The 27,450-nt window shown below is 43.3% G+C and overlaps 1 protein-coding gene across 2 annotated transcripts in view; it reads right to left on the bottom strand.

Moving 5' to 3' along the window:
- Positions 1–27,450, bottom strand: part of Wif1 (WNT inhibitory factor 1) — a 68,840-nt gene that overhangs the window by 3,445 nt on the left and 37,945 nt on the right. Inside the window, exons 3-9 of one of the 2 annotated variants that reach the window (XM_021174052.1) lie at positions 22,404–22,512; positions 15,370–15,510; positions 13,401–13,496; positions 12,366–12,461; positions 7,225–7,320; positions 1,072–1,167; positions 439–534 (exon numbers count right to left, since the gene is read on the bottom strand). In XM_021174052.1, coding sequence (XP_021029711.1) covers positions 439–534; positions 1,072–1,167; positions 7,225–7,320; positions 12,366–12,461; positions 13,401–13,496; positions 15,370–15,510; positions 22,404–22,512 — 730 coding nt within the window. The remainder of the gene's footprint in view (positions 1–438; positions 535–1,071; positions 1,168–7,224; positions 7,321–12,365; positions 12,462–13,400; positions 13,497–15,369; positions 15,511–22,403; positions 22,513–27,450) is intronic. The other variant, XM_021174053.2, reaches the window with a different exon arrangement.

Genomic DNA, 27,450 nt, shown 5'->3' with positions numbered 1-27,450 from the left:
AAGAAGGGAGGAAGGAAGGAAGGAAGGAAGGAAGGAAGGAAGGAAGGAAGGAAGGAAGGAAGGAAGAAAAAGAGAGGGGGGAGGGAGGGAAGAAGGGAGGAAGGAAGGAAGGAAGGAAGGAAGGAAGGAAGGAAGGAAGGAAGGAAGGAAGGCAAGCCAACTTTAACTAATCAGTTTTCTCCTTAGGACACCGAATTACTGAACTAGTCGGATTATTATGTATTATTAATTTAACCCAGAGAACATTTCTGGAGATGTTTTACAGAACTGGTGGCATTTTACAGACCTTCTATTCTAGAGCTAGGTTGGCTTTGAAGTTGGTAGAAGAGATGAGCAGAGGCCCAGGGGAGAGAGAGGGTGTCACTTATAGCAGCAGGGCTGAGTTACAGGTTATCTGAGGAAGCCGTTCCCCAGAGCTCTGCTAGCTCTGCTACTCACTCTTATTGCAGTGTCTGCCGTGCCAGCCCTCTCGACACTGGCACTTGTTGGGTTCGTGGCAGGTTCCGTGGGCACCACAGCCGGGCTCGCAGACGGCTAGAATCAGAGCAGAGCAAAGCCATGTTTCCTTGACTTTTCTGTGTCTTTCTTTTAAAAGAGCCACAGAGCTACTTTTCCTCTAGATTGTGTTAGTTTTGGCTTCTCCCATTATGTTTCTTTTTCCTTAGTCACTTTCTGGCCAAAAGTCGGCTTCAGAGTTGAGAAAGACAAAAATCCTTAGGAAGGAAGGATCTTTACAATAAGCCGTGTGTTTCTCACACACAAAGACTCTGAGCTCTGAAACTGCCACATTCCGGGAGAGCATTCCTTTCAAGAAAATCCGTAAATAGATAAACAAACAAGCAAACCAAACAAGACAAGACAATGAAAGGATCTGGCCGTGTGCATAAATATTTTATGTTCAGGGATTCCCACAACGCCTGTGGTCTAAATAAAAGACGCATCTACAGCAATCAGGGTGGAAGCTCAACTCTGATGCCCAGACACCACGCAGCAGGTGTGGACACTGTATAGATCCCGAGAGGACGTTAATTCAGCTACTCCGCACCCACACTGCCACTGTGTGCTACTTACGCTTAGAGCACAGGTCTCCTTGGTAACCTTTCGGGCACTTACACTTGCTTTTACCAATGCATTTACCTCCATTTCGGCAGGGTTGGGGGCATTTGCCTGCAACAGAGAGAGAAGCAGCTAAGGACGGAAGGAACACAGGCTTTATTCTATAGTCACTGCATCCTTCAAATGAATAACAAAGCTTTGAGAGGAGAAATGCTTTGAAATGTCCATCATTGCCATTGATTTTTAGGTCTATGCTGGCTTTTATATTGTTTTTTGTTTTGGAGACAAGCCAATTATTGACATGATTATATATGTTATATTACAATATATAACTTATAACATATAACTTATAACATATATCATATGATATATGATGCTTCTTTTCCCACAGTGAATGAACTTCCAAATGCACAAATTGAAAAGTTGAAACTATTCTAGCTCATAAATGCTTGTAGTTTTTTTTATACAGGGTTCTACAATGCACCATATGACTGACTTAACCACATGAAATTTTTTATAACTTCTGGTTTCTACACAGCACTTCTTCTGGAAGTGAGGATGTCTATAACCTCAGCTGATGATAGCTTAGCCTAGCATCTTTCATATTTCTTTCCCTCTGCAATCTAGAATTTTCTATTTGAAGGGTGACTTTTTCGAAGTCACTGATAAGGGGCTGTTAACCGAAAGCTGAAGCCACACCCTGCCAAGGGAGAGATGATGAGCCGGGAGACAGCCAGAGGCCACGAGGTTTCAGTCACCAGTTTGGGATCTGCTCTTCTTCATTTCTTTGATTTTTTTTTTAACTAATGAAATCTTTGCCATTAACAAACTCACCTTTGTCTCGTGAACTCCTTTCTTCATGGCCAAAGAAAAGTTGAGACGAAGCCAACCATAGTATTATTTACTAATAAGCACTGTTTTTTGACAAAAGAGTTGAACTTTGTATAAAAAGTGTTTTGCTACAAACACTTAATTTTTTACTGTGTACTTAGCCCCCAAAACTTTATTTGTTTATAGGTTGGACAAAGCACATTTAGTCACAAAGACAATATGCACACAACAACGTTGGGAAGTTACAGCCTTGAAAATCTACAATAGACTAGACTTTGGCTTTTTTTCTTCTCTCTCTCTCTCTCTAAAACTCCCGCCTCTCTTTCTTGAGACAGAGTCTCATGTAGCCCAGGCTAGCCTCCAGTTTACTGTGTAGCTGAGGAGACCCTTGAACTCCTTTTTGATCCTCTTATCTCCACCTTCCCAGCATTGGGGACCAAACAAGGAGATTTGTGTGTGTTAGACAGGTATTCTTGTCCCAACTAAGCTACAGTCCCAGTCCCAAAGACCCCCCGTTTGATTGACCACTCTACGTCCCAAAGAGTCCTGTTTCCTACAGAACACTCTCTGCTGCTTAATATGATCCCAACTCTTAATTTAAAGAAAAGGTTCTGACTCCACATTTCCACAGAACCATCTGTGCCCAGCGCAGCCACAAAACTGGATCAGGACACCAAATTCTCTCCAGCGTTTCAGGGTTGTTCACGCCAACTCTAGGGGGGATGATCATTAGGTTGCAAAGACACATGGCCCTTCTGTGGGAACAGGCTGGTGAGCTCTGTGCTGCATGGTAGGGTGGGGAAGGTGGGCTGGGGGGTCCTAGAGTATGAACTTGGTAGTCAGGAACAATGCAGAATAACTTGTAGAGTCTTCTCCCTGATTCCGTGGGAATGCTTGTGTTCCTAGTAAGAGGGAAATGAAGACTCTCCAGTTCTTCTCGGCTGGGAGAGAGGGAGGAAGGAAGGACAGTCCCTCTTGGCTCTAACCTGTCAGGAATGTGATTCCCAGGGACTGACAGGCCATAGATAGTTGAAAGACTGCGGGATCCGACCTCACCCTCGGATTGTTTCAGTATGTAGAACACCCGAAGTGTCTTGGTATTGACTATGTTTGCCTAAAAGCACTTTGCAGCCACATTATATTGGTTGGACATGGGTATACTGAAATCCTGAGGAGTCAGCCTATTTGTAGAGATGAAGTGTTGTCTAAGGACAAGAAGACTTAACTGTTTAAACAGTGTTGTAATATAACTCGAGGAGGAGTCCTTGTGAGAGTAATGCTAGACCAATAGGCACATACAGTGAGGACATCAAATGTCCCCCACCCGTGAGACTGGGGGATAACTTCATATTGTGACTCTGTTTCACAGACAAAAGGATGAAAGAGATACAAAAGTGTTCAAGGGCCAACAACCACCATGTCGGAGCCTTACAACAACAAGTGGCTTTTAATTATTTTCTTCAACAGTCCAAGTTATTTTCTAGAGAGAGCCTTTATGACAAGGCCCTGCTAAGTTACTCTTAAACTTAGTTATAATATGACATGAATAATTTTTGAGACCCTTTTTAACTGAAGTTCTACGGAAGATTCTTAGGAAACCTATTGGCTTTGCCTAGCATCTGAGGATGCTCTGACTGACCCAGTGACAGCATCTCGAGAAGGTGTTGTAACTGGTAGAAGTCAGGAGAAATGGAAATTAGACTGACAGACAGCAGAAGACAGATACATGTCCTTCAGAAAGAATATCGAGTGTGGTGAGAGGGCAGGGCATTGGAGTTGCTGGTGGGCTGAGAAATGAGAAACAACCTCAGAAAACGCATTCCCTTATGGCCTGGCAATTCTCCTTCGAGGAAAACTTGGGTCATGGAGATGACTCGGCAGTCACCAGTCACCAGGCCTGAAGACTTGAGTCCAGTCCTCAGGAGCCATGAGGCAGAAGTAGAGAACTGACTCTCAAGAATTGTCCTCTCATCTGCACATATATGCTATGGCACACACACACACACACACACATACACATAGAGATATACACACAGACTCACAGATACACACACAAGACACACACAGAGATACACACACAGACACACACAGAGATACATACACACAGACACATGCACATGTATACATGCACACACAAAAGCATACACACACATACACACACACTTAAAAATGGAAACCAGTCTACATGGAAACGTGCTCACAAATATTCACAACTGTGTTGTTCAAATAACCCTGGTGTGGGAACAATTCAAATGCTCTTCATCTGGCAAATGAATAAACACATTAAGTCTATCCACACCGCTGGATGCTACTCAGCAGTGAAAAGGCGTGAAGGGCTGCCATCCTCTGCTCCATTCATGATCCTTGACAATAGTGACCTTAAGTGAAAGACTGGGCACGAGACCCTGTATCTCCTATGACCCCGTTTCTACAAGACGTTCACAACAGGCAAAGCTAAAGAGAAAGAAAGTAGACTGGAAGACTGCCATATCCAGGGATCCATCCCATAATCAGCTTCCAAACGCTGACACCATTGCATACACTAGCAAGATTTTGCTGAAAGGACCCAGATATAGCTGTCTCTTGTGAGACAATGCTGGGGCCTAGCAAACACAGAAGTGGATGCTCACAGTCAGCTATTGGATGGATCACAGGGCCCCCAATGGAGGAGCTAGAGAAAGTACCCAAGGAGCTAAAGGGAACTGCAACCCCATAGGTGGAACATTATTATGAACTAACCAGTACCCCAGAGCTCTTGACTCTAGCTGCATTTGTATCAAAAGATGGCCTAGTCGGCCATCACTGGAAAGAGAGGCCCATTGGACTTGCCAACTTTATATGCCCCAGTACAGGGGAATGCCAGGGCCAAGGGGTGGGGGTGGGTGGGNGGGGGACTGGGGGGGGAGTGTATTGGGGACTTTTTGGATAGCATTGGAAATGTAATTGAGGAAAATACCTAATTAAAAAAAAAACATAAAAAAAAAAAGAAAGTAGACTGGAGGCTGGCAGGCCCTGGGGTTATGAGGGGACTTGGAGACATTTTTAATAATCATAATTATGAATGTTTGCTTGCTGGTTTGTTTGTTTGTTTGTTTGTTTGTAGGTCGAGATGATAAAGCGGTTTGAAATCATAGGTCACAGCATTGACTCGTGGAAATGCAGGATGATACAGTTTAAAATGCTGTCTTACAGTATGCTTATATAGAGTCACTAAAAAATAAGAATAAATAGTTCAATTCTGCATTTTGACTGTAGACTCTGAGAGAAACAACTCCACACCTATTCCCCGCCTCCATTTTATTCCTGGTAGAGTTGTTTTATTTCTTTTAGACCTAACAGGAAGTTTCCTAAAGGGATTTGAATAAAACTTGTGGTTGAATCTATGATGAGTTTTCAAAACCCTGCATTTTTGGTCCAGTTAGAATTTAAAAAAAAAAAAGAAAAGAAAAGAAAAAGACAGTAAAGGGAGGGGGGTAGAGAAGGCTGGAGAAGGAAGAGAGGGAAAGAGACGGGAGGAAGGGAAGAGGAAGAAGAGGGGGGAAGAAGGGTGAGGAGGGAGAGAGAGGGAGAGAGGACCTCCACCTGAGGAAGGTTCATAGACACAAAGGCATAAGGGCAGACACCTTTACATGAAATGAGACCAGGAACAAAGACTCATAAACAAACTAAGTGTGCCATGCCTGGGGCTGAGCATTGGGGGGGGAAAGTGAGGGGAGTTAGCTCAAGATGTGTTTATCAGGAAAGAGTAATTAATAAGAGCAGAAACCACATCCTGACAATTAATTACATGTTCTATGGAAACTTCAGAGCTATTTCATTTGAACTCTATAAAAATGGTTACTTCATCTACTACTCATTAAAGCATTAAAAAAAAAAAAACAAAACCCACAAATAAATTAGAGGTTGAAAGTTAGAATAGGAACTTAGCATTATTCAATTTTGAATCCACCTCAGCTTTGGAAACAGTGGCTGTACCAAGCAAGCACAGCAGTGCTTTAGAGACTGTAGAGCTGGGAAGGACTCCCCCCAACACACATGGAGAAGGCCGAGGCAGACCGCTCAGCAGGCACACGGGATGGCTTGGTGGCTCTATGGCTCAACAGCTGGATGGTTCAGGCCTCTGTGAGCTTCTGTGCTAATTGTCTTCTGCGTCACAGTGATGCTTAGACCGAATGGGTTCATTTCCAAGTTTCAAAGAGAGATCTGAGTGGTTTGCAGAGCTCTAGACTGTGCTACGATTCCATTTTTCAGCTTTTTGTATTGAAACATGACAGCCCAGTATAGTACGGGCAGAATGGGTGTCACTTTTAAGCTTACCGCTCAGCTAATTTTTCTAGAACACTGCTGTAGATCACACGGGCATTTCCTGAACCCCCTAAGTTCTTTTTGGTCCCACAATGGGCAATCCCACTTCCAGCCTCCATCACTGAGGTTGTACTCTTGAACTTGAAAACCGCGGACTTCTGGGTAGGTTTTTTTGTTTGTCTGCCTCCTTTTACATAATATAACCCTGGGAGTCACTCAGGGTGTGGAGTTACTGTTGTTTTCATTGCTGTGCACTGTTTTCCCCCACTGGGTCTATCCTTTCTTCTGAGATGGGTCAGTAGGCTCAAGGTGATTGGCAGGAGAAACCCTCTGTGCTGTGGGTAGGCAGAGCGTTTGTCTTGAGCCTCTGGGAAAAAAAGTTCTTGGCCTAGCCTTCAGACAAAGAGGGCAGCAGTTGAATCTAGTAAAAAGAATCCACTGGCGATGGACTGACTGAAGGAGCTGAAGGGTTTGCAACCCCGTAGGAGGAACAACAATATCAATCAACCAGGCCCCAGAGCTCCCAGGGACTAAAAAATCAAAACAAAACAACAACAACAAACCCACCAAAGAATACACATAGAGGGATCTATGACTCCAGCCGCATATGTAACAGAGGATGGCCTTGTCGGGCATCAATGGGAGGAACGGCCCTTGGTTCTGTGAAGGCTCAATGCCTCAGTGTAGGGGAATTCGAGGGCTGGGAGGTGGGAGTGGGTGGGTGAATGGGTGGGTGGGAGCACACCCTCATAGAAACAGGAGGAGGAATGGGATAGGGGTTTCTGGGGGGATCAGCAAAGGGGGTAACATTTGAAATGTAAATAAATAAAATATCCAATTAAAAAATGAGCAAACATTAAAAAAAAAAGGACCTCACAGGAGGTCCTAGGTCTACCTTGACTTCAGATCTATCAGTGGCAAAAGGAAGCAGGAGAAAGGTTTCCACCCCCAAGCCCCGCCCAAAGCCCCACCCCCAAGCCCCGCCCAAAGCCCCACCCCTAAGCCAAAAAGAATGTGGAAGTGTGTACTTACTGAGTTCACACTGCTCTCCCTCGAGTCCAGGAGGGCAAATACATTTTCCCGGGTAAAAGCAGGTCCCTCCATTAAAGCAGGTGGTTGAGCAGTTTGCTGGTGGAATGAACGACAGGGCGCTTTGTGAGACAAGAAGTTAATAGCCTGGCAAAAATTTCACTTAAAGTGGGTGATACTTCTTCAGTGTGTGTCTAATCCCGTCCCATTTACATAATAAGCAACTCGCTTTACAGTTTTGAAACAATCGATTCAAATCATAATCACATTCAAATTACAAAGACTCTACGTCAGAATCTAAGAGAGAATAGGCTTGTCAACACATTGCATTCATTCCTATGAAAAAGGTATAGTAAATACAATCTATGCTCTATAAACAAAATCTACAAATCCAAGAAAATTTTTTCGAAAGCATCAAGTTGGAAGATGAAGGGAGAAAACTTCTCTGGGTTAGATAAAGGAGAAGAGACAAAGGTGTCAGGTTCCAAGCAGGAGGAAGTGGCTCTCCCAGAGATGAATGGAGGTTCATTTTAATGAATAGGATTTTAAAAGAGACTGCGATGGTACTTGGAGAAAGACTCTAATTGCCTCCAGAGAGAGAGGCTAAGGTGGGTCGGGAGGATGAGGAGGAGCCGTGACTGAGCCTGGGAGATTGACGTTCCAAGCAGTGAAAAGCCTGTTTATCCTGAGCAGTGAACACACTGTCTCTCAGCACAAGCCCCTCCCTCTTGGCTTCAGTTTCTTGAACTTCACTGATCTTTGGCACTTAAAGTAGAGGGTAGAGAAACGGGAAGAGAAGAGAGGAAATAGTGAAAAGGGGGGAGCTTCCATCTGTCAGTAAAGAAGGTTAAAAGGGAGCTTGGGCTGGGGGTAGAAGCGTTTGCCTGGAGTCCCAGAGGTAGACAGGCAGGGGAAGTGGATCTCACTGCTGGATACATAGTAACTTTGAAGCCTGGAGTATGTGGCTATGTGGGCCCTGCCTCAAAGCGGGTGGGGGTGACCAAAACTAAAAGTTAAAGCTTAGCTTTTTCAGTCTCAGTTACAAAGTTAGGAAGTTAGGAAGTTTTGTCTTTGTGTCATGTAAAACATATGGATAAAGGCTTTCGGTGCTAAAGTCAGAGACTTTAAAATGTGTGTGTGCTTTGTGGAAAAGACGTTCCATTAAAATGTCGTCCCAGAACATCAGGCTTCTTAACCGACAAACAGCATTCAGATTGGAAGCACCTCCAGGAGGAAGGAGAGGGTGCGTTTAGCATCATGATGTAGAATTGAGCAGAGGCTGATCGCTCTGGGACGGGATTGAGAGTTTAGGAACTGCAGCACTCTGGTCTGGCTCTTTGCCACTCGGACACAGTGTTCTTAGGACTGTGCAGTTGTTCTTATGAGTGAGTCCTGTCTCCCCACTCATCTGTATGTCTCCCCAGTGTAGGAGTGAGCGAGAGAACATTAGGATCAATATTCTCTTGTTCCACACCCCACTGGTCCTGACGCCCACTGCTATGTAAAGGACAGTGGGCCTGACGGCACACTTGAAACAGAACGTGCTAAATCTGGCTATATAATAATTTGATTGCTCAACTCCCTTCTTCTTGAGTTAACACACAGCTATGTAGCCCTTGCTGGTCTTTCTTTAACTCACGACTCTTCGGCCTTAGCCACCAGCATGAGGAGCTACAGGCATCAATACCACTCCTGTCCTGGCAGTTTTGTGACAATTGATACAGGTTAGAGCCTTCTGAAAGGACAGAACCTCAGTAGAGAAAAATACAGCTGTAAGGCATTTCACAATTAGTGATTGATAAGTGATTGACTCTTAGGGGTGGTGTCATCCCTGGAGTCTATAAGAAAGCAAGCTGAACGAGCCATGATGAGCAAGCCAGTAAGTAGCATCCCTCCCTCCACGGCCTCTGCATCAGCTTCTGCCTCCAGCTTTCGTCCCTATCCTGACTTCCTCCAATGATGGACAGGAATGTGGAAGTGTAAAAAAAAAAAAAAAAAAAAAAAAGTCCTTTCCTCCCCAGTTTGTTTTTGGCCATGGTGTTTCATCCCAGCAATAGTTACCCCAACCAGGACAGCGCTCAAATCAACTCTTCTGATTATTCTTAGTATTTTTAACCTTCTTCTGCCATCCTGACCAAGACTCAACATTTCTGCCCTATGGTTTGGTGAGCTTTGACCTTGGTCACCAGAGCACAGTGTGAAGAAGGGGTGGGATCACTCAGAAGTGGGATTTAATGGACTGTGGTTAGGACACAGGGACCATCAACCTCCGTAGTAGCATGGTATAGGGTCGCCCAGCCCTTGAAGCTCTCTGGGTTTGCCTTGTCCTGTAATCTCTCCTTGCAAATACTCCCACCGTGAAGCCAGCTACCATGTTGGGATGTGGCCTGAGACCCTCACCAGAGCCAAACAGATGGTAGCATGCTATTGAAATTCCAGAACTGTGAGCTTAATTGGCTTCATTTCTCGGAAAAAACAAAAACAAGAACCCTCGGGTGATTTCTTATCCCAACAGAATGTGGACTAACTAACACACACTTTGTTTATGAAGAAGCAGAGACACTAACTTTCACTGTGGCTGAGGGTAGATTGGCCAGCGCTTAACTAGTTATTTCCTAAAGTTTGTGGCAGATGTCCCCAAGGCCAATGGACATGACTCCTCAATGTTTGTTCCAAAATACAGTGCTAACATCTACCTCCATGCCAACTAAGCCCCATCTCAGCAGTTCCCTATTGTTGTGGATAATAGGAGAATCCTCTGTTGAGCCCATAAAGTAAATGTATTTTATGCTCCCAGGTCTCTAGTAAGACAAAGTAGAGTTTCAACAGATTTTCCAAATAAGTTTTAAAAGAAAAAGGGTATAACACGTAGTAAAATCTTTCATCTGAAAGGCAAAATATTATGAAATTTGAAATGTACTGAAATGCAAATGCATATTTTTCCCTTCATGACTCTGAAGTATTTGTGACACTGTAGCATTATATATATATATATATATATATACACACACACACACACATATATATACATACACACATATGTGTGTTTGCATGTATGTGTGGGTGTATATAATATATATACATATATGTGTGTATGTATGTGTATATAATATATACATACAGATGTGTGTACATGTGTGTATACACATGTGTATGCATATATATGTATGTCTATGTATATACGTGTGTATGTGTATATGTATATATGTGCATATAATATATATTTCATATATGTGCATGTATATGCATACACACACACACACACATACATATATATAGTCCCAGACACTTTGGGGACAAGATTGCTTGAGTCCAGGAGTTCTCTGTGGTACCACGCTATGCCTGTCAGCTGTCTGTACTAAGTTCAGCATCAATATCCCTCTGGGAAGCAGGGAACCACCAGCCTGCATAAAGAGGGGTGAAGCAGCCCAGGCTGGATAAAAGACTTCAGTAAGCCTTTTATTATATAAGCCCTGGCAACAATGGCCACAGCTGAATAGACAGGTGTCAGCAATCATTTCACTGATCACAGGTGTGGGTGTGAGTTCACTGTTCAAGTCTGGGAAGGTTTGCTCTATTTCCACTCGCTCTGCTATAGGCTGAGTTTTAATGCATTCCAAGAAATACTTGGTTTTGAAATAGCAGAGGTTCCAAATGTTGAATCTGAATAAATGAAGTTGAGCTCTGGGTCATTTTACTGACTTACTGTTAAAAGCTACTGTCATAAGCTACTGTCATCTTAGTCTTTAGGAATACGCATTTAAACTATTTTTAGTCTAATAGTGTGGTTTGAACAATAAAAACGATTCAAGTGCTTTTGGTTATGATCCCAGTTGCAGGATGGAAGACAGGAGGCAAGTAATCTAATTCCAAATTGAAAGAAGGAAAAACTCATGACCCAAGCTGTCTGATCAAGTCTCAGGTCACTTAGGAGGAGGTGGGACCTGATCAGATAGAGTGACAGGCAGTGAGGTACAGCAAAGGGAATGGATTTGGGCCATGGGATTCAAGCCATATAAACCTCCGTGCGCTTCTTTGAGAGTGTGAGGTCCATTGCTTCCCGTATCACAGAGCTTGTCAAGAACCCAACCAGACATGTGTATGAAAGTACTAGGACAGCAGACGACCTCAAGAGATTCCTCTAAAACATACCAAGAACTCTTTGCTTTAACTTGCCCCCAACTTTTAAAAACCAGTGCGCACACACACAAAAGCTAAGCAAACACAGGAACTACAGTATTGCTCTGTGCTAAACAAGCAAACACAAGAGATGTTTCTTATAAGCAGCATCTTAGCCTGCTTACAAGCACACCTTATTAACACATCAATAGTCTGCAGCAAGCAGCGCTATGGATACTACGATACCTTCATTAAATCCATATACTTTACAGAATACTTAAAAATGTTTTCCCACTGTAAAGTGTGGGCTGGCTTAGTGGACAGGTAGCTTTTCAGGGCCAAGTTGGAATCTGCTCCCTGTGAGTGAAGTCTGACATACCATTGCCATGTTTAGGAAGAGGCACCCAACCTTTTACAAATAAAGTATTGAATGAGGCCCTCTACAAGGTCATAGGCACTGAGACTTTTAAGTCGCTGCTACTTTAACATACAGTGTCTAGGAAAGGAATTATCTGTATGTCAGCAACCTTCACAGCAAATATTAACTGTGCTGGGATTTTTGTTTGCAGCTGATGAGAGGCTTCTCTTTGTCCCCATATTTCTTTCCCTGCCTTCCTACCCTGTCTGAGGACCATAGGTAGATGTCTAGGTCATTGGCCTGTATCCCTGCACTGGAGCATTCTGGGAGTAAATTAAAGCTCTGCATGGTCAAGCAACATCCAAATTGGAGTTCCAGTTATTACAGCCGCCACCTTCACCTCACAGGACATACTATGTTTACAAAGTGATGACATTACTAATGCTTATTTGGGGGCCGGAGAGATCGTTCAGTGGTTAAGGAGACAAGCTGTTCTTCTAGGGGATGAGGTTTGGTTCCAGCCAACAACATAGAGGCTCACAACCATCTGTAAATCCAGGTCCTGGGGATCTTATGGCCTCTTATGGCCTCTATCTGCTTGTGTGCAAGCACACACACACACACACACATCTTTTTAAAAAATTAACAACAACAAAAATCCCATTACCTTTGTCACAGTTGACACCGTAGAATCCAGGGGGGCAGATGCAGAAGCCAGGAGTGACACACAGACCGCCGTTCATACATCGGGGTATGCACAGGGCTTGTGGGGGGAAAGGACTCTGGTTTAGGCCAAACAGGATTCTGGCACAGGATCATTTCGCAATGACAAAAATTCCACAACTTAAGGTTTTGTGGAAGACTCTAAAGTGTTTACTCTCTCTCTATATATATATACAACTTTTCTATATTAAAATTGTTTTGTGACATTAACCCGGCTGTTTCTCAACGTCTCAGGCAATTTCTTAGACAAGAATTTTGAATTTGTTCTACTTTGAGTGCTTGACTCAATCTTTCCCAGAATCAACTTGACTATGCTGTGATTTCTTAACTGTAAATATTGTATGCCCTATTCCTTGATTTTCAAATTCTTAAGAATCCATGCAAATAAGAAAATATTCATATTTCTTAAAGGTAAATATATTTTTCTCTTACTCTGGTCAAATAAGTTCTTGGAATTTAAAGGTCCATGATTAGTAATTTCTCTGTTATCTCTTTTCATATAATGTTCTCAGAAACGGTCACCTCTAAAATAAATGCACTACTCAAATTATCCCCAGCCCTTCTTTCCGCTTACGCTAAGGGGTAACTTATACTCAGGTATGGATTTAATTGGGAATTGAGCTGTTTTTAATTGGAAGGATTTCAAATCAGTTGTGATGTCAGCTCCTCAAAACTTTCATAAGAGTACCACAAAGAACACTGTAAATAAATATAGGTCAGCTAGAGGCTTGAGCACAAAGAGAAGATGCCAGAGCTCAAAGCTCTCTGGCTGAAGTTCTGGCCACATACTTCATTAACAGAAACTGACCCGGAGAACAACTTTCCAACAGGTTTTCTGTGGCTATTTAAAGTTTCACCGATCCTTAAAATATTACCAAATAATAATAATTTTAAGAGGTGTGCTTTATAGAACATTGAGTCGCGTGGGGCGTCTATGGCGTCCACGTTCATCAGGAAGCAAGTCGAAACCCTTGCTTACCTTTCTCACAGTGAGGCCCGTAGAACCCATCTGGACACTCGCAGACCCGCCTTTCATTACAAAAGCCTCCATTTCGACACCCTCCGGGGCACTCAGCTGCACCAGAGAGAAACAAGGCGTAAAGACGTGCCCTCGAGGTCAGGCGGGGCTGAGACATTTATATTGCATTTATATTTCAGAGCACCAAATGTAACTGATTGAATACCCACAGTCCTTAACCTTCCCTCCACACCCTGGTCTGCCTTCAATCCTCTTCCTGCAATCTTATTTCCAACAGTAGGGGTCGCACACGAGGAGAGTAAACAATTTTTACTCTGCCTTCCTTCTGCCTACCTCCCAAAGTATTGTGTACTGACTGGTTTTGTGTGCCAACTAGACACAAGCTAGAGTCATCAGAGAGGAAGGAGCCTCAGTTGAGGAAATGCCTCCATGAGATCCAACTGTAAGCCATTTCCTCAATTAGTGATCAGTGGGAAAGAGCCCAGCCCATTTTGGGTAGAGCCATCATCCCTGGGTGGCCCGGTCCTGAGTTCTGTAAGAAAGCAGGCTGAGCAAGGCATGATGAGCAAGCCAGTAAGCAGCATCCATTCATGGCCTCTGCATCAGCTCCTGCCCTGTTTGAGTTCCTGTCCTGACTCCTTTCAATGATGAACACTTAGCTGAAAAATAAACTCTTTCCTCTCCTACTTGCTTTTGGGTGGTGGTACTTCGTCTCAGCAATGGAAACCCTAACCAAGACATATATTAACTCTTTAAATTCACACCAGAGGAGTAAGGCATGTTAACTTCACTGCCAGAGAGCAGATGGCTATATTTGTATTCGTTTAGAGCATGGACTGGCTCCAAGGTAATGCTGGGAGGGAAAAGGAGCTATGCCCTGTGGTGAGTGGGCACCCAGGGTAAAGCAATGAGGTGTGGAGGCCCTGCCTGGCAGGACCGTTGTGTGATCATGATTTTGTATCTTCTGTGGCTGTGAACTGTGCCAAGCATTCAGCAGGGACATGGGTAGTGTGGCTTTCAACGGGGCAGGAATGTTGGTAGTGGCTGATGCCTTCAATGGGGAACTGGAAGAAGAAACTGGGAAGACTGTGCCTGTAGGTAAGATATACCTGGGGACTTCTAAATGTTCTGTTAGAAAAGGGGAAAGAAGAGCCCATGCTTTGATAGCACACTGGAATCCCTAAGGTTCCTATGTGGTGTCAAAACTGGAGAAAATCTTAGTACTTGTTAATGGACAATGTGTTTACTACCTGTAATGGTTTGTATATGCTTAGCATAGGGAGTGGCACTATTAGGGGGTGTGGTCTTGTTGGAGTAGGTGTGGCCTTGCTGGAGTAGGTGTGTCACTGGGCTTGGGCTTTAAGACTCTCATTTTAGCTGCCTGGAAGCCAGTCTTCTAGCAGCCCTCAGAACAAGATGTAGAACTTTTGGCTCTTTTTGTGCCACGCCTGTCTAGATGCTGCCATGTTCTCGCCTTGATGATAATAGACTGAACCTCTGAACCTGAACCCAGGCCCAATTAAATGTTGTCCTTATAAGAGTTGCAGCCGGGCGCGGTGGCGCACGCCTTTAATCCCAGCACTCGGGAGGCAGAGGCAGGCGGATTTCTGAGTTCGAGGCCAGCCTGGTCTACAAAGTGAGTTCCAGGACAGCCAGGGCTATACAGAGAAACCCTGTCTCAAAAAACCAAAAAAAAAAAAAAAAAAAAAAAAAAAAAAAAAAAAAAAAAAAAAAAAAAAAAAAAAAAAAAAAAAAAAAAAAAAAAAAAAAAAAAGAGTTGCCTTGGTCACGGTGTCTGTTCCCAGCAGTGAAATCCTAACTAAGACACTACTGCTCCCTACAAAGTATACAAAAGTATACAAAGTATACAAAAGAATACAAAGTATACAAAGAAAAGGAAACAAACAAACAAAAAAAGCCTCATTCTCGCTTCCTCCAAAGCTTTCTCTTGAGCAGCATGGGAGCTCACCTTGTTGACATGTTTTAAAGAAGATAGCATTCTGAGGGGTCCTAAGGATGGTGTTGCCTTCAGAATTCATGACAATCACATTCACTTCAAATGCTGCTACCCCGTCTTGTTTGCCGAGACACGGGAAACCAACTTGAACAACTAAAAGGAAAAGAGAGCCGGTGAAGTCAGTTTAGCCAATCGATTCTGGTTTTGCAGAAATCACAAGAAGAGAGAGCAAGAGGAAGCAAAAGGTTTCCAGTTCTGTGATTTTCATGTATCTCCACTGGAGTTGAGATGGTGTTTTGGTTACTCCGGCATTCTTTGTGAAACTTGCAAAGCATGGGGGTGCACCAGTTTTCATACCTTTATTTGTTTTGTTTATTTAAAGGAAGTTTTTAAAATCCTAGCCCTTGAGAGGTAGAGGCAGGCAGATCTCTGTGAGTTCAAGGCCAGCCAGGTCTCCACAGAAAAATCCTGTCTCAAAAAATTAAAAAAAAAATTTTTTTTCTGGTCTGAAAATTAAAGACACAAAAAGGAAGCATACATTTATTCATTAGAATGAGACATTTACGGGAATAATTACCATCCCCAGAGAACCGGAAACAGGCATAATATATAATATAACATAACATCATTTCCATTAAATGAGCCCTTGGAACAATAGCTCCTTGTTTATTTTTTATTCTTCTGGTTTGAAAGTATCATCACGAATTCTCTGAAGATAGTCTGCATTTCAGCCTGGACTCCAGTAGTGACTGAGTCAACCAGGGTTCCTCTTTCTCAAGATACACATTCACGTAATGCAGTGTTTGCTGTGCTAAGCTAATGCAGCGCATAGGCCTCGTCTCCTGAGTTAGTTAGCTTCTGGACGTGGAGTCACTTGCATGTCTGTTGGGTACCTGTCCTGTCCAGATGTCAACAACAAAGCCAGAAGGCAGGGTGTAGCAACTCACAATGTTTCTGCACAACAAAGATGAAGAGGCCAATGATTTCATCATAGTCACAGTCACAAGGTGATATGGGCTAATCAGATGTTGACTACTGTACAAGAAACTGATTATAGAACTTTCCAGAATATAGTGGCTTATCACACCACCCACTGAGGAAGACTGATCTAGCTGACAACTAAACTCCAGTTCTGCCTTAAGTAGATAAATAATAAACAAGGAAGCAAGCAAATGCAAATACTGTCATAAGTGTACATAGAGCTTTGCATGGTGGGCACAGCTACCGAGCCTGGACTCATCTTATTAAAAAACCAGAGCAGACCTTTCCCCTTTGGCCTACGGCTATTCCTTCCTCCTAGAGTTAGAAGAAGAAGAGAGCTGGGAATTGCTCCCACCAGCACACAACCTGGTCATACTTATGTGCTTGCAAAACAAAAGTTCCTTTGCAGGCCCTGGCATTGCCAAGAGTTAGAAACAGAGCCATGTCCTTCAGCAAGGATAAGCCTGCACATAGAGGTCTGCTTTTTACCAAAGGCTGAATAAAACAAAGCCAGACGATGTGCAATTCAGTGCAGGCTGCACTGTGTAATCTAAAGCGGGCTGAAAGAGACCAGTTTAGAAAAACTATGAGTCACTTGAGTGGCATTCGAGTATGTCTTGATACACAGTTGACTGCACATAAACGGACTTATAGAGAAGTAAATGAAAACGTATTTTGATCTACTTCCCTTAAGGGAAGGAAGGAGCTGAGGGGCAGCAGGGATTCAATCTCAGCATCACACAATTATAACCTGTTCCCTGATTAGACAAGGGCTTGGGAGAGAGCTCAGTCAGTAAAGTGGTTGCCTTGTGAGTATGGAGGCCTGCATCTGATCCTCAGAACCCAGTGCAGATGCCGGGTGCGCGCAAGTGCTTTCTGTAGTCTACTACCGAGAGCAGAGGACGAATAGCTCAGCGTGCGTGGGATCCACTCACATCTCGGAGATCTCCTGGGAAGAGGGGGCAGAGAGACTGTGAGAGCCAGAATGGTGGCTGTGATGGTTTGTATATCCTTGGACCAGGGAGTGGCACCATCTGAAGGTGTGGCCTTGTTGGAATAGGTGTGACCTAGTTGGAATGGGTGTGTCACTGTGGGTGTGGGTATAAGATCCTCACCCTAGTAGCCTGGAAGTCGGTCTTCCACTAGCAGCCTTTGGATGAAGACATAGAACTCTCAGCTCCTCCTGCGCCATGCCTGCCTGGATACTGCCATGCTCCCACCTTGATGATAATGGACTGAACCTCTGAACCTGTAAGCCAGCCCCAATTAAATGTTGTTTTTTTATAAGACTTGCCTTGCTCATAGTGTCTGTTCACAGCAGTAAAACCCTAACTAATACAGTGGCTGACTACAGGGGAGCTGCTTTCCTGACACTGCAGGGCAGCCCTACACACAAACTCAGACTGTGACAGTGAGCACAAAGACCTACGCAAGCTCAAGTCAGACAAAGAGTCCAGCACAGGGACGGGGGAATGCACGTGTACGTATATGTATATGTAGAGTGGGCGAGAACAAGAAATTGGGTAGGTGGATAGGCAGGGGTGCCCTGGGGAGAAACTGCGGGGCTGGGTGTAAATATGAAAACAAGTGCCATGAAATTCTCAAAGAACTAACAAAAACTATTATGTTTTTTAAATGCTGGGTATGGTGGCCCATGCTTGTAATCCCGGCATGGGGGAAGCAAGGACAGGAGGATCTCTGGATGCTTATTGGCTGGGTAACAGAGCCTAATTTGTGAACTCCAGGGCAATGCCTCTCTCAAATCATGTGGACAGTGTTCCTGTGGGTGACACCCGAGGTTGTTCTCTGAATTCCACACTCATACACACACACACACACACACACACACACACACACACACACACACGTGCTCTAGCACGCACCGCCCCCTCCCCCCAGGAACACGCATGCACACGTGCACATGGATATAAGGCTTTCCAACCTAAGTACTCAGTGCTTCAAGCTGTTGTAACTCTCAGTCTCTCAGCAAACACTGGCCATTTTTCCTGGCCCAGAGAAATCAGGAAGGTACCCTCCAACATTAGCACACACTTAAAAACCTCTACACACTGGATCCCTCAGACATTGTGCTGGTCACGCAGTGACAGAGTGTTCAAAGAGGCATGGCCTTGGCTTTATGGGGGAAAAATATGCGTATAACTCAGTAATTTTACTGAGCCACTCCACAGTTTGTGTTTCCTGTTTTCATTCTCTTCAAGTGCCAGAAGGCAGGCACTTCATAACTGTTAAAGATCAAGAGATATCCAGGTACAAAGGCTCCTATGGGATAAAAGGCCAGCTTAGCAGATTGGGGTATAAAACAGCCCGGTGCCGTAATGAAAGCTACCTGGATGCTCAGGAGCAAAGCACGCTGATTTGGTTACTTTTTAATAATTCAAGGTCCCTTTGCTTCTCCTACTGTGGTGACCGAGCTAATGAGGCTAACGAATCGCTGCCCCGCAATGATCTGAGATCCCTATAAACTTCTCGCACCTGCGGCTTTGCAAACAAACCCTACATCTGCTTCTAAATGAAAAGGGGAAAAGAAATACAAATATATATATACACATACATGCACACACTAACGTGAAAGGTAAATGCAGGCTGAGTGGAGTGTGTCCATGTGGGGTATCACTCTGTACCTCCCCCCCAAAAAATGCCTGTTCCCTTTTAAAATCTCTCACTATTCAAAGTGGCATCTGCTTTTCTCTCTAAATTTAATTTTATTATTTATGTGTGTGTGTATGTGTGTGTGTGTGTGTGTGTGTGTGTGTGTGTGTAGGGACCAGCAGTTGATATCAGATATCTTCCTGTTTGCCCTCCTTCATACTTTTTGAGACAAGGCCTCTCACTGGAGATGGTGCTTGCCATTGGCTAGCTTGGCTGGCCAGCGAGCCCTAAAGATCCTCTTGTTCTAGGTTCTCCAGTGCTGGCATGATAGTTGGGCACTGCCAAACTCAGCTTTTTGCCAGAGATCTGTGTGGCAAGCCAGTGGGGACATCTCTCCGGCTTCTAAGTGTTATTTTTCTAGATTTTGTAGTATTAGAAAGTGATATTGAATGTAAATATTTCCAGTGAAGGCATTCTTTCAACACGTACCCAATATTTGATGTGTTGCTAGCTCCAAAAAGTAGAATTTTAGTAAGAACCCTTTTACCAGACACCCCAAGTGGTTAAAGTTAGGCAGATGTCAGATGCAAGCACGGAGTTAGAAATGATTTGAGTTTTATTGGAGGCTCAGCCTACACAGCCATGTAATGAGCTGAGCTGATGACTTTTAATGAGTTCCCGTGAGCTTCCATGAGTTTTACCAATCAGAAAAAAGAAAGGGAAAAAATGAAAAATATAAGTTGGATACTGAGAAACATGCTAAGTGTTCATTCTTAGCTTCTGAAAAAAAAAAAAAAAAAAAAAGAGGGCTGGGCAGTGGTGGTGCATGCCTGTAATCCCAGCACTTGAGAGGCAGAGACAGGTGGATTTCTGATTTTGAGGCCAGCCTGATCTACAGAGTGAATTCCAGGACAGCCAGGGCTACACAGAGAAACCCTGTCTCAAAAAAGGGGGGGGGACTGATTAAGAAAAAAATTTATACAGAATTATCTTTGGCTAAAAAGAAGCACCATTGCAGCCGTTGGCAGGAGCGCAGGTAGTGACTGGATCCCGAGAACTTACGGAGCTGGGTGCTTGCTGTTTCTGTAAGGTAGTAAAGCCCCTCTGAGGATGCCATCTTAGTGGAGTGGAAACATCTGTGTGCTTGGAGTAGAATCTCAGGCACTGGAATCTCCAGAATACAAACCCTCACCCTTTCTCCCATGCAGATGGGCAGCGATGCCCTGGGTCTCACAGTGAATGCCCTGGGTCTCGCTCCTTCTCCTATGCAGTTAGTTGGGCAGGAATGCCCTGGGTCTTGCAGCAATTGCACTGGGTCTCACATCTCCCTGGGAGGCTGCTGCTCACAACAGCACTGGGAAGATGACAGCAAGGAGCTAAGATCCTCCTCGCCCGGGATCTAGAAAGGCTACCTTCAAGTCTCAGTAGCGTGCCACACCGCAGATCCTCTGGAAAGGGCGGCAGACCGTAGCAACCCAGTTTCTGTAAAGGGGCCTCATTTCCTAATCACTCCACAGGTTCAAGTTAGCTCCTGAAGGGATTCTCGCTTGACAGCTGACAAATTACTTAACATTCCCAGAAGAATGACGTTAGAAATAAGGGTCACCATTACTTATTTCAAAAAACAAACAAACAAAAAACAAATGCTGTAAAGCCACTGGCATGGCTGACATTATGCATGGAGATGTATGGGCACAGCATGGGAACCTCTCGATGACCAAGAAGAACAACACGGGCTCCCGCTCTTCTTTCATCGACTGCCAAAACAAAGTTTCATGGGATACTAGAAGTACATTTAATTGATCACTTGGCAGCTTTCTGAAATGGGACTTAATTTTGAAACAGAAAAGGAATGGGGACAATTGCAAAGGGAAAAGAGAAATTTGGCAGCATGAATTCTCCCACTAACAAACAAATAAATACATAATAAATAAAATAAACAATAACTTGAAAAAAGTGGTAAAAGATAAGGAAACCAAGTTTATACGTCCCAAATAAAAACTAATAAAACCACTATTATCTCAATATAAAAAAATAAGTAGGCTGCGCTGAGATTACACATAGTCTACTAAAATCAGGGAGGATGCTCTATCTGGGTAGGAAAATTTAAAAGCCAAATTAAAGAACAGTGAGAAAAAGCCAGTTTTCACTTTTGAAATTGGCAAAGTAGTTTATGTAGTTAATAACCTACCTTGATGAGATTACAGTGAATCAGACACATGGCCACATAATAGGTATAGCCTTTAGGAACGTACTGTTGGCATTTGAGCAGTTTAATACATTTTTTAAAAAAATTAATAGTTAACACCATGGTGTTTGCCACAAAAAATATGACTTCCAACTATCTATTACAATAAAGAATTGTGCACCAAGAATTTAGTGTATATATACATATATGTGTGTGTGTGTATATATATATAAAATGACTTTCTGTGTGCTGTCTGTCTGTCTGTCTGTCTGTTGAGCCTTGCATTAGGAGGGAGCTATAGTAAGATAAATGGGACCCCTTCCCTTATAGCAGTGAGATCTAGTAGTTTCAAAGGATATTTGTCATGGTGTTTATAGCATGAAAACTCTAAACACAAAATCTCATTAACAAAAAATGAGGGAACAGAGAAACAAACAATAATATATTTATAACATAGTATATTATAATAGTTTCATCCTTACAAGGGCAAGAACTACCAGAAAGGTCCGTAAATGGTGCTGATCGTGAAGTGTCAAATGTAACAACATAGGTCCTTGAAACAGGACTGGACAAAACACAGGGGCACTTTCTGTTTCCTAAAGACCAGAAATCCTGGGCTCTGATTACTAATGTTTGCCTTTGTACGTATTGGTTACGTTGCGTGACCCTTCACTTTTTAAGCTTATACAAAAAAATGGAGCTATAATTCTGGTCTCACCATGATCAAGTTGGATAACGCTTGTGTGGGTATCGCTTGTGTGGGTGTCACACAAGATGAAAAACTAGGACTAAATCACATATACAAGTTTTCTCAGCCAAACAGGATGGAGAGAGTTGGAGGCTTGGATTGATGTCCGTCTGTCCCTTGAAGGGTTTCTGGCACTGTGCTGACGTTGGGGAACTTAGTCTTGGGTACCGTTTGCTCCCAACCACTTTGAACCTGTGTTGCGTTTGTGTGTACTGTGCTGATATCCATCTAACCAGGCATGTTTACCTTCTTTTATCTTTCTTCCTTTATTAAAGAATTAGCTAGAGTCATTAATGAATTAGGTGTGGCCTGGGCTATATTGGGATATGAAGAAAGTGTAAGCCCGTCATTTCTTTATCCTCATGCTAATCCTTTGCCTAAAGGATGACTAAGCTGCCCCCAATTAAACAGCTCTCCTCAGGAGAGCATTCCATGATCCTCTAATGGATGGCAAATGGATCCTCACCCCCCCATGAAATCTTACGAGCAAACCTTTCTCCTAAGCAAAAGACCACCCACCTGATGCCTTGTGAGGCACTGTTCCCAGCAGAGGGACATTGACAGTTGGATCTGCCATGATGCCTTTATCCAGGGAGCGCAGAGACAGGAACTCGTAGAAGTATTCTGCCTACAACAAAAGGTGTTATGGGTCAGTACCAGGGAAGCAGCGATTGAGAAGGCATTGCGTAATGGAGCATCCACGTGATGGGAGTGTGAGCTTTTTCTCTCTGGGAGCTCTGAAGCCCCAGACATCTAAGATATCATACAGGCATAATTCACATTCTCTGATTGACCCAATGGAGTTGAACCATGCTTGGAGAGAAGAGAGTCCCTAAAATGCTCAAAGCATTTATTTAGAGCTTGCTCAAAAGGTTATTTAACTTCAACAATATTATTAGTTGCTGTCCACTGAAAGTATTGGGAAAAACAGAGAGGTACGATATATCAAAACAATTAGCAACCAGCCCTTAGAGAATCCATCTCAGCAACTTGGCTCATCAATATTTTTTTAAAAAATCTTTTAGTTAGAATTTGTAGAGCTGTGATGTAATAAATAGTGATTGATGAAATAGAAACCTAAGGGCAAAGAAGACACTTTAAAGCCCCAAATTTAAGGATGCTGCCTTTAAGTCTGAAAGGTTTATATTTAAGGTCTCAGTTTATAGAGAGAAAAGCACAAAAGCTTAAAACAACACAAAATAAAAACATTGGAATGACAAGAAGCCATTAAACTTTACAATGTAAACATTTCCAGTTCCCCACTATGGCGATCATTATGAAACAATCTTGCTACTCAGTGACCACCAATACAGAAAATAGTTACGGATAACTAACCATGGAGCTTCGATGCTCGTGGGGGCTGGATGGAGAGTGGTTAGAGCACTTGCTGTTTTTCCAGGGGGCCAGAGTTCAGTTCACAGGCTCACAACTCCTGCTCTAACTCCAGCCCCAGGGCATCTGACACCCTCTTCTGGCTTCTGAACACACACACACATACACACACACACACACACCATCTTAAAAACATGGTTTATGCTAGAAACATAGGAATAGCAGGCAACTAATAAAGAGCACCCATGGTAACCCGAGAAATAGGCAAGTCGAGGGGTTCTGCCATTGTCCGTAGAGCTTTGGATTGGTTAGTTATAGAAACGAATTACAGTCCATGCACGTGTATTGAGTGGTTTTTTTAAAATGTGATTTTACGTACATTTAGCATAATTTTTATTTTACAATATGGAAAATATGGAGACTGCACAGAAGCCATTCAAACCATTTTCTGCTTTAACTCACTGTCCCATGCTATAGTCACCGCAGAATTCTTGGAGGATAATAAGAGAATCACAGCTGAATTGAGATTCTGTCTGCATGGACAGTGAGCTAAGAAATACTGGGTTCATGAAGCCCAAACAGCACTTCCATTAGCCAAATCCCCTTCTTTGGTTTGGAGCAGTGATCCCAAAGGTTCCAGACGTCCACTGTGTTTGCTCCCTTAGAGAGTGGCAGAGTGAGATGAGTTCATTTAAGTTGGCCGGCTGAAGGGGGAGGGTCAGCTCGCGAGACAGATGAGCGCTCCCCTGTGGAAGAGAAAGCCGGGATCTGAAGGAAACTCATGAAAGCAATGCTGTCAGGAGAGGTAATTCAATTTACAATGAAGTCCTTTGAGGGGGGAGAATGAATAGTATTTCTGTCCCTGCAGGAAAAAAAAATCGATGAGAAAGACACCAGTTTCCAGAGATCCAGGTGTTTCCAATGACTTCTATCGACCGCACCACCCTCCCTCTGCACTTGATTCCGTGGTGTTTATCACTAAAACATTTTAGTTTATAACATGGTTAAGGTGGCACAGTGAAAGGACTTGATGCCGAACGCCACTATAACTAACTATGTTCTGGTTAGTCGTGCCAGCGAAGGGACTAAAATAGCAGCAATAGCCCAGCAAATCCTGGTGTAGTAGATATCGAGTGTCCAAAATCAATAGGAACTCTTTATTAATGCGACTTCATTAATTAAAGAGTGACATTAAAAACCTGCGTGGGTAGAGCAGGAAACTTCAAATCCTACAGGAGATACATTATCTCCTGTTACCCTGGAAACGTGCCTTTGGGCTTTTTCCACCTTGGAAGTTAAAACTGCCTTCCTGTATGTGATACGTTTAGACGTTAACATCATCTTGGTAAGAAACTAGAGTTTTGGTTTTGGTTTTTGGGTTGCTTTGTTTTGCTTTTGTTGTTGTTTTGTTTGTTTTCAATGGGTTTTGTTAAGAAGAAAACTGGAATGTTGAGATTAACACATTATTGAACTAGAACTGATAATAACAAAGAAATAGTTTTTCTGCTTTCCCCATATTTCCAGTACGTGGTCTGTTGTTTCGTGACATTTAATGCATTAACTTAGAAGCAAGCATGGAACCCACAGACAGTTCCAGTTGGGTAGGGATGGCCACTGATCTGGGCACACTGGAGCTCGGTTTTGAGCATCTGTGCTCACACAGGGCTTCTTGGCTCAGATCCTTGAATGGGTGAGAAGAACAACTACAACTGGCCGGCGTTAAAGTCATTTCTGAATGTTTCTTCCAAACCCCCCCCCCAATAATAATGTTGGAAGACTGGATCGGGGAGGAGCTCAGCTAGATCCTGGAAGTGCAACTTGCAGGAACCTTCAGTTCTCTATGGCATTGAATACCGCAGGCCAGGAAGGCATGGGTCTCTTGGTCCATTATCTTCTGACTAGCCTTAGCTCTGGGACTACAGAGCAGGGAGAGATGAAGTTGAATGGGTTTCTCTAGATGGCCAATACCTTATCGGCAGCAGCTTCGACACTATGGACTTTGCGTATCATTCTGGTCTCTTTGGAAGTCGGTACACATTCTGGTTTTCCTGCTGCCGCTGTGATTCTGGATCTAAGAAGTCTCCTAGCATGAACTGGTCCTAACAGTTTCTTGGCTGTTATCAGCAGAAGGTAGCCATTGGAGCAAACCTTGTCTGCTTAGCCTTCTTACTGAGGATAATAATGGTGCCCACATCCCTGAAGTATGTCATTTCCTTCACACTTGGTTTGGTTTTGGGGGTCTGTAAAGTTTTTATTATGCTTTAAATTTATCTTTTCTTTATTTAGTGTTTTTGGTGGCACCGAGTCCATTGTGGATATCAGGGGGCAACTTTTGGGAGTTGGTTCTATCCTTCGTCATGTGGGTCTTTGGAATTGAACTCAAGCTGCCAGGTTTGGCTATAGGAGCCTTTACCTGTTGAGCTGCCTCATCAGGATTCTTTCCCACTTACTTGTTTAACTTCATCTTAAAAATTCTAACTTGAAGGTTGCTTACAAATTAAACAACATTTCATGTAGTCCTGACACTGACTTTTTTGAAAAATTTACCTACCATTGTAAAGAGGTCTACCCATGGTTACCGTGTAAGTGTGTGTGTGTGTACCATTGCCACAACACAGAGAGTAAATCTATCCTTTATTTAACTTAAGGACTTAAGTTAAAAAGTCATAAAATGGTTGCTCAAATGAACGTTAAGATTTATGTCATATTCTACCTTCTAGACAGAACTTTCCATTTTTGCCTTATTTATAATATAATAAATATTCCTAGACCCCAATCTCTCCATTGGAAAAACTTATTTGGAAGCAAATAAAATCCAAACTCTATGCCAGAAAGAACAGAGAACTGTTCTTTAAAGTTTGAGAACTGGCTTTAAAGTTTGGGAACAAGTTTCACAAATTACAGATTTATTACTTAGATAAAAGGAGCGCCGCATATGACCTACAATAGCAGAGTTATACTGGATACTGCTATTAGGAAAAAGTACAGTTTTGTTTTATTAAGTGACATTAGTGGAAATTCAGGTAGCGGTAAGGAGGGCAGTGTTTTGGGAAATGCATGAAAAGAGTGTTTTTGCATTCAAACAAAGAGGGAGTCTATTCAGGAGAATGATCAATTCGCTTTTAAATTAAGTTGCTGAAAAAAATTTTGCTTGACTGCTTTGCCACACAGCAAAACAATTTTTTTTTCATGGAGAAGTATAAAAGGCACCCAAATATTATCAAAGGAGGTGTGCTGGAAGCCATTCGTCTTGCTTCCAATGGACTTGGCTGAATTTGGAGTCGTTCCATCCAAATAGATGAAGACATCTCTTACGTGGCAAAGTTGAACAACTCAGAAGGCCTTTGGCCGGGGCTCTTTGGAGAACAAATAGAGAAAAAGAAGCAGAGAGCACCATTAACAATGGGAGGAATCTAGTGTGTCTTTTCTACCTTTGAACTCCCGGCTTGGCGAGTATGCTTAGTCTTATACACCTAATAATCGCCGAGAGCTCTCATCAGTCTTTCATAAAACCAGTGGCCCCCAAACCTCTCTTAAACTCTATCAGGATGCTGACCCAAGTGGCCATGGGAGAAGAGTAAAACTCTAAAAGTAGCCTCCTTGTGCCAACGGAAATTTAAAAGTCCTGCAGATGCAAAGCATAAAGCAAGCAGTAGGTTCAGCATTCTAAACATGTATCCGTGCTGTGTGTTGGCTATACGCGAGTTCCTAGTCTTCAGCCTCTCTACTGTTCTTTAACAGTCTACCATGACTATACCATTCAAGAGCGAGCCGACCGGCAGGGCACTAGGTATGAGAAGTATCATGGGATGTAAAATAGTCGCTGTACTGTGTGTGTGTGTGAAGGACGGGAAGATATCTACCTAAATAAACAAGAAAAGAAACAGTGTAAGGTTAAAACCCCAACAAAATGGATAAGTGTGCTCAATGCTTAAAATAGCAGGCCACCTGCATGACCAAAGACTGCCAGACCTCTCGCTCTCTTCTTGTTACCCCTCACCCGTAGCGGGAGGGGCTGATACTAAAAATCTCGGGTTCCCCAATTGTTTTTTGATTATGTCAATAAAGAGGGCAGAAGCCAATCACTGGGCAAAGTGAAAAGGATGGGATTTCCAGGTCCTAGGAGGAGGAGGAGGAGAAGAGGGAGGAGAGGGAGGAGAGGGAGGAGAGGGAGGAGAGGGAGGAGAGGGAGGAGAGGGAGGAGAGGGAGGAGAGGGAGGAGAGGGAGGAGAGG

This window comes from Mus caroli, chromosome 10 (assembly GCF_900094665.2).
Source record: "Mus caroli chromosome 10, CAROLI_EIJ_v1.1, whole genome shotgun sequence".
NCBI classification, from domain to species: Eukaryota; Metazoa; Chordata; class Mammalia; order Rodentia; family Muridae; genus Mus; species Mus caroli.
Note: the sequence above shows the minus strand (reverse complement) of the source record. Positions and strands in the feature narration are given on the sequence as shown.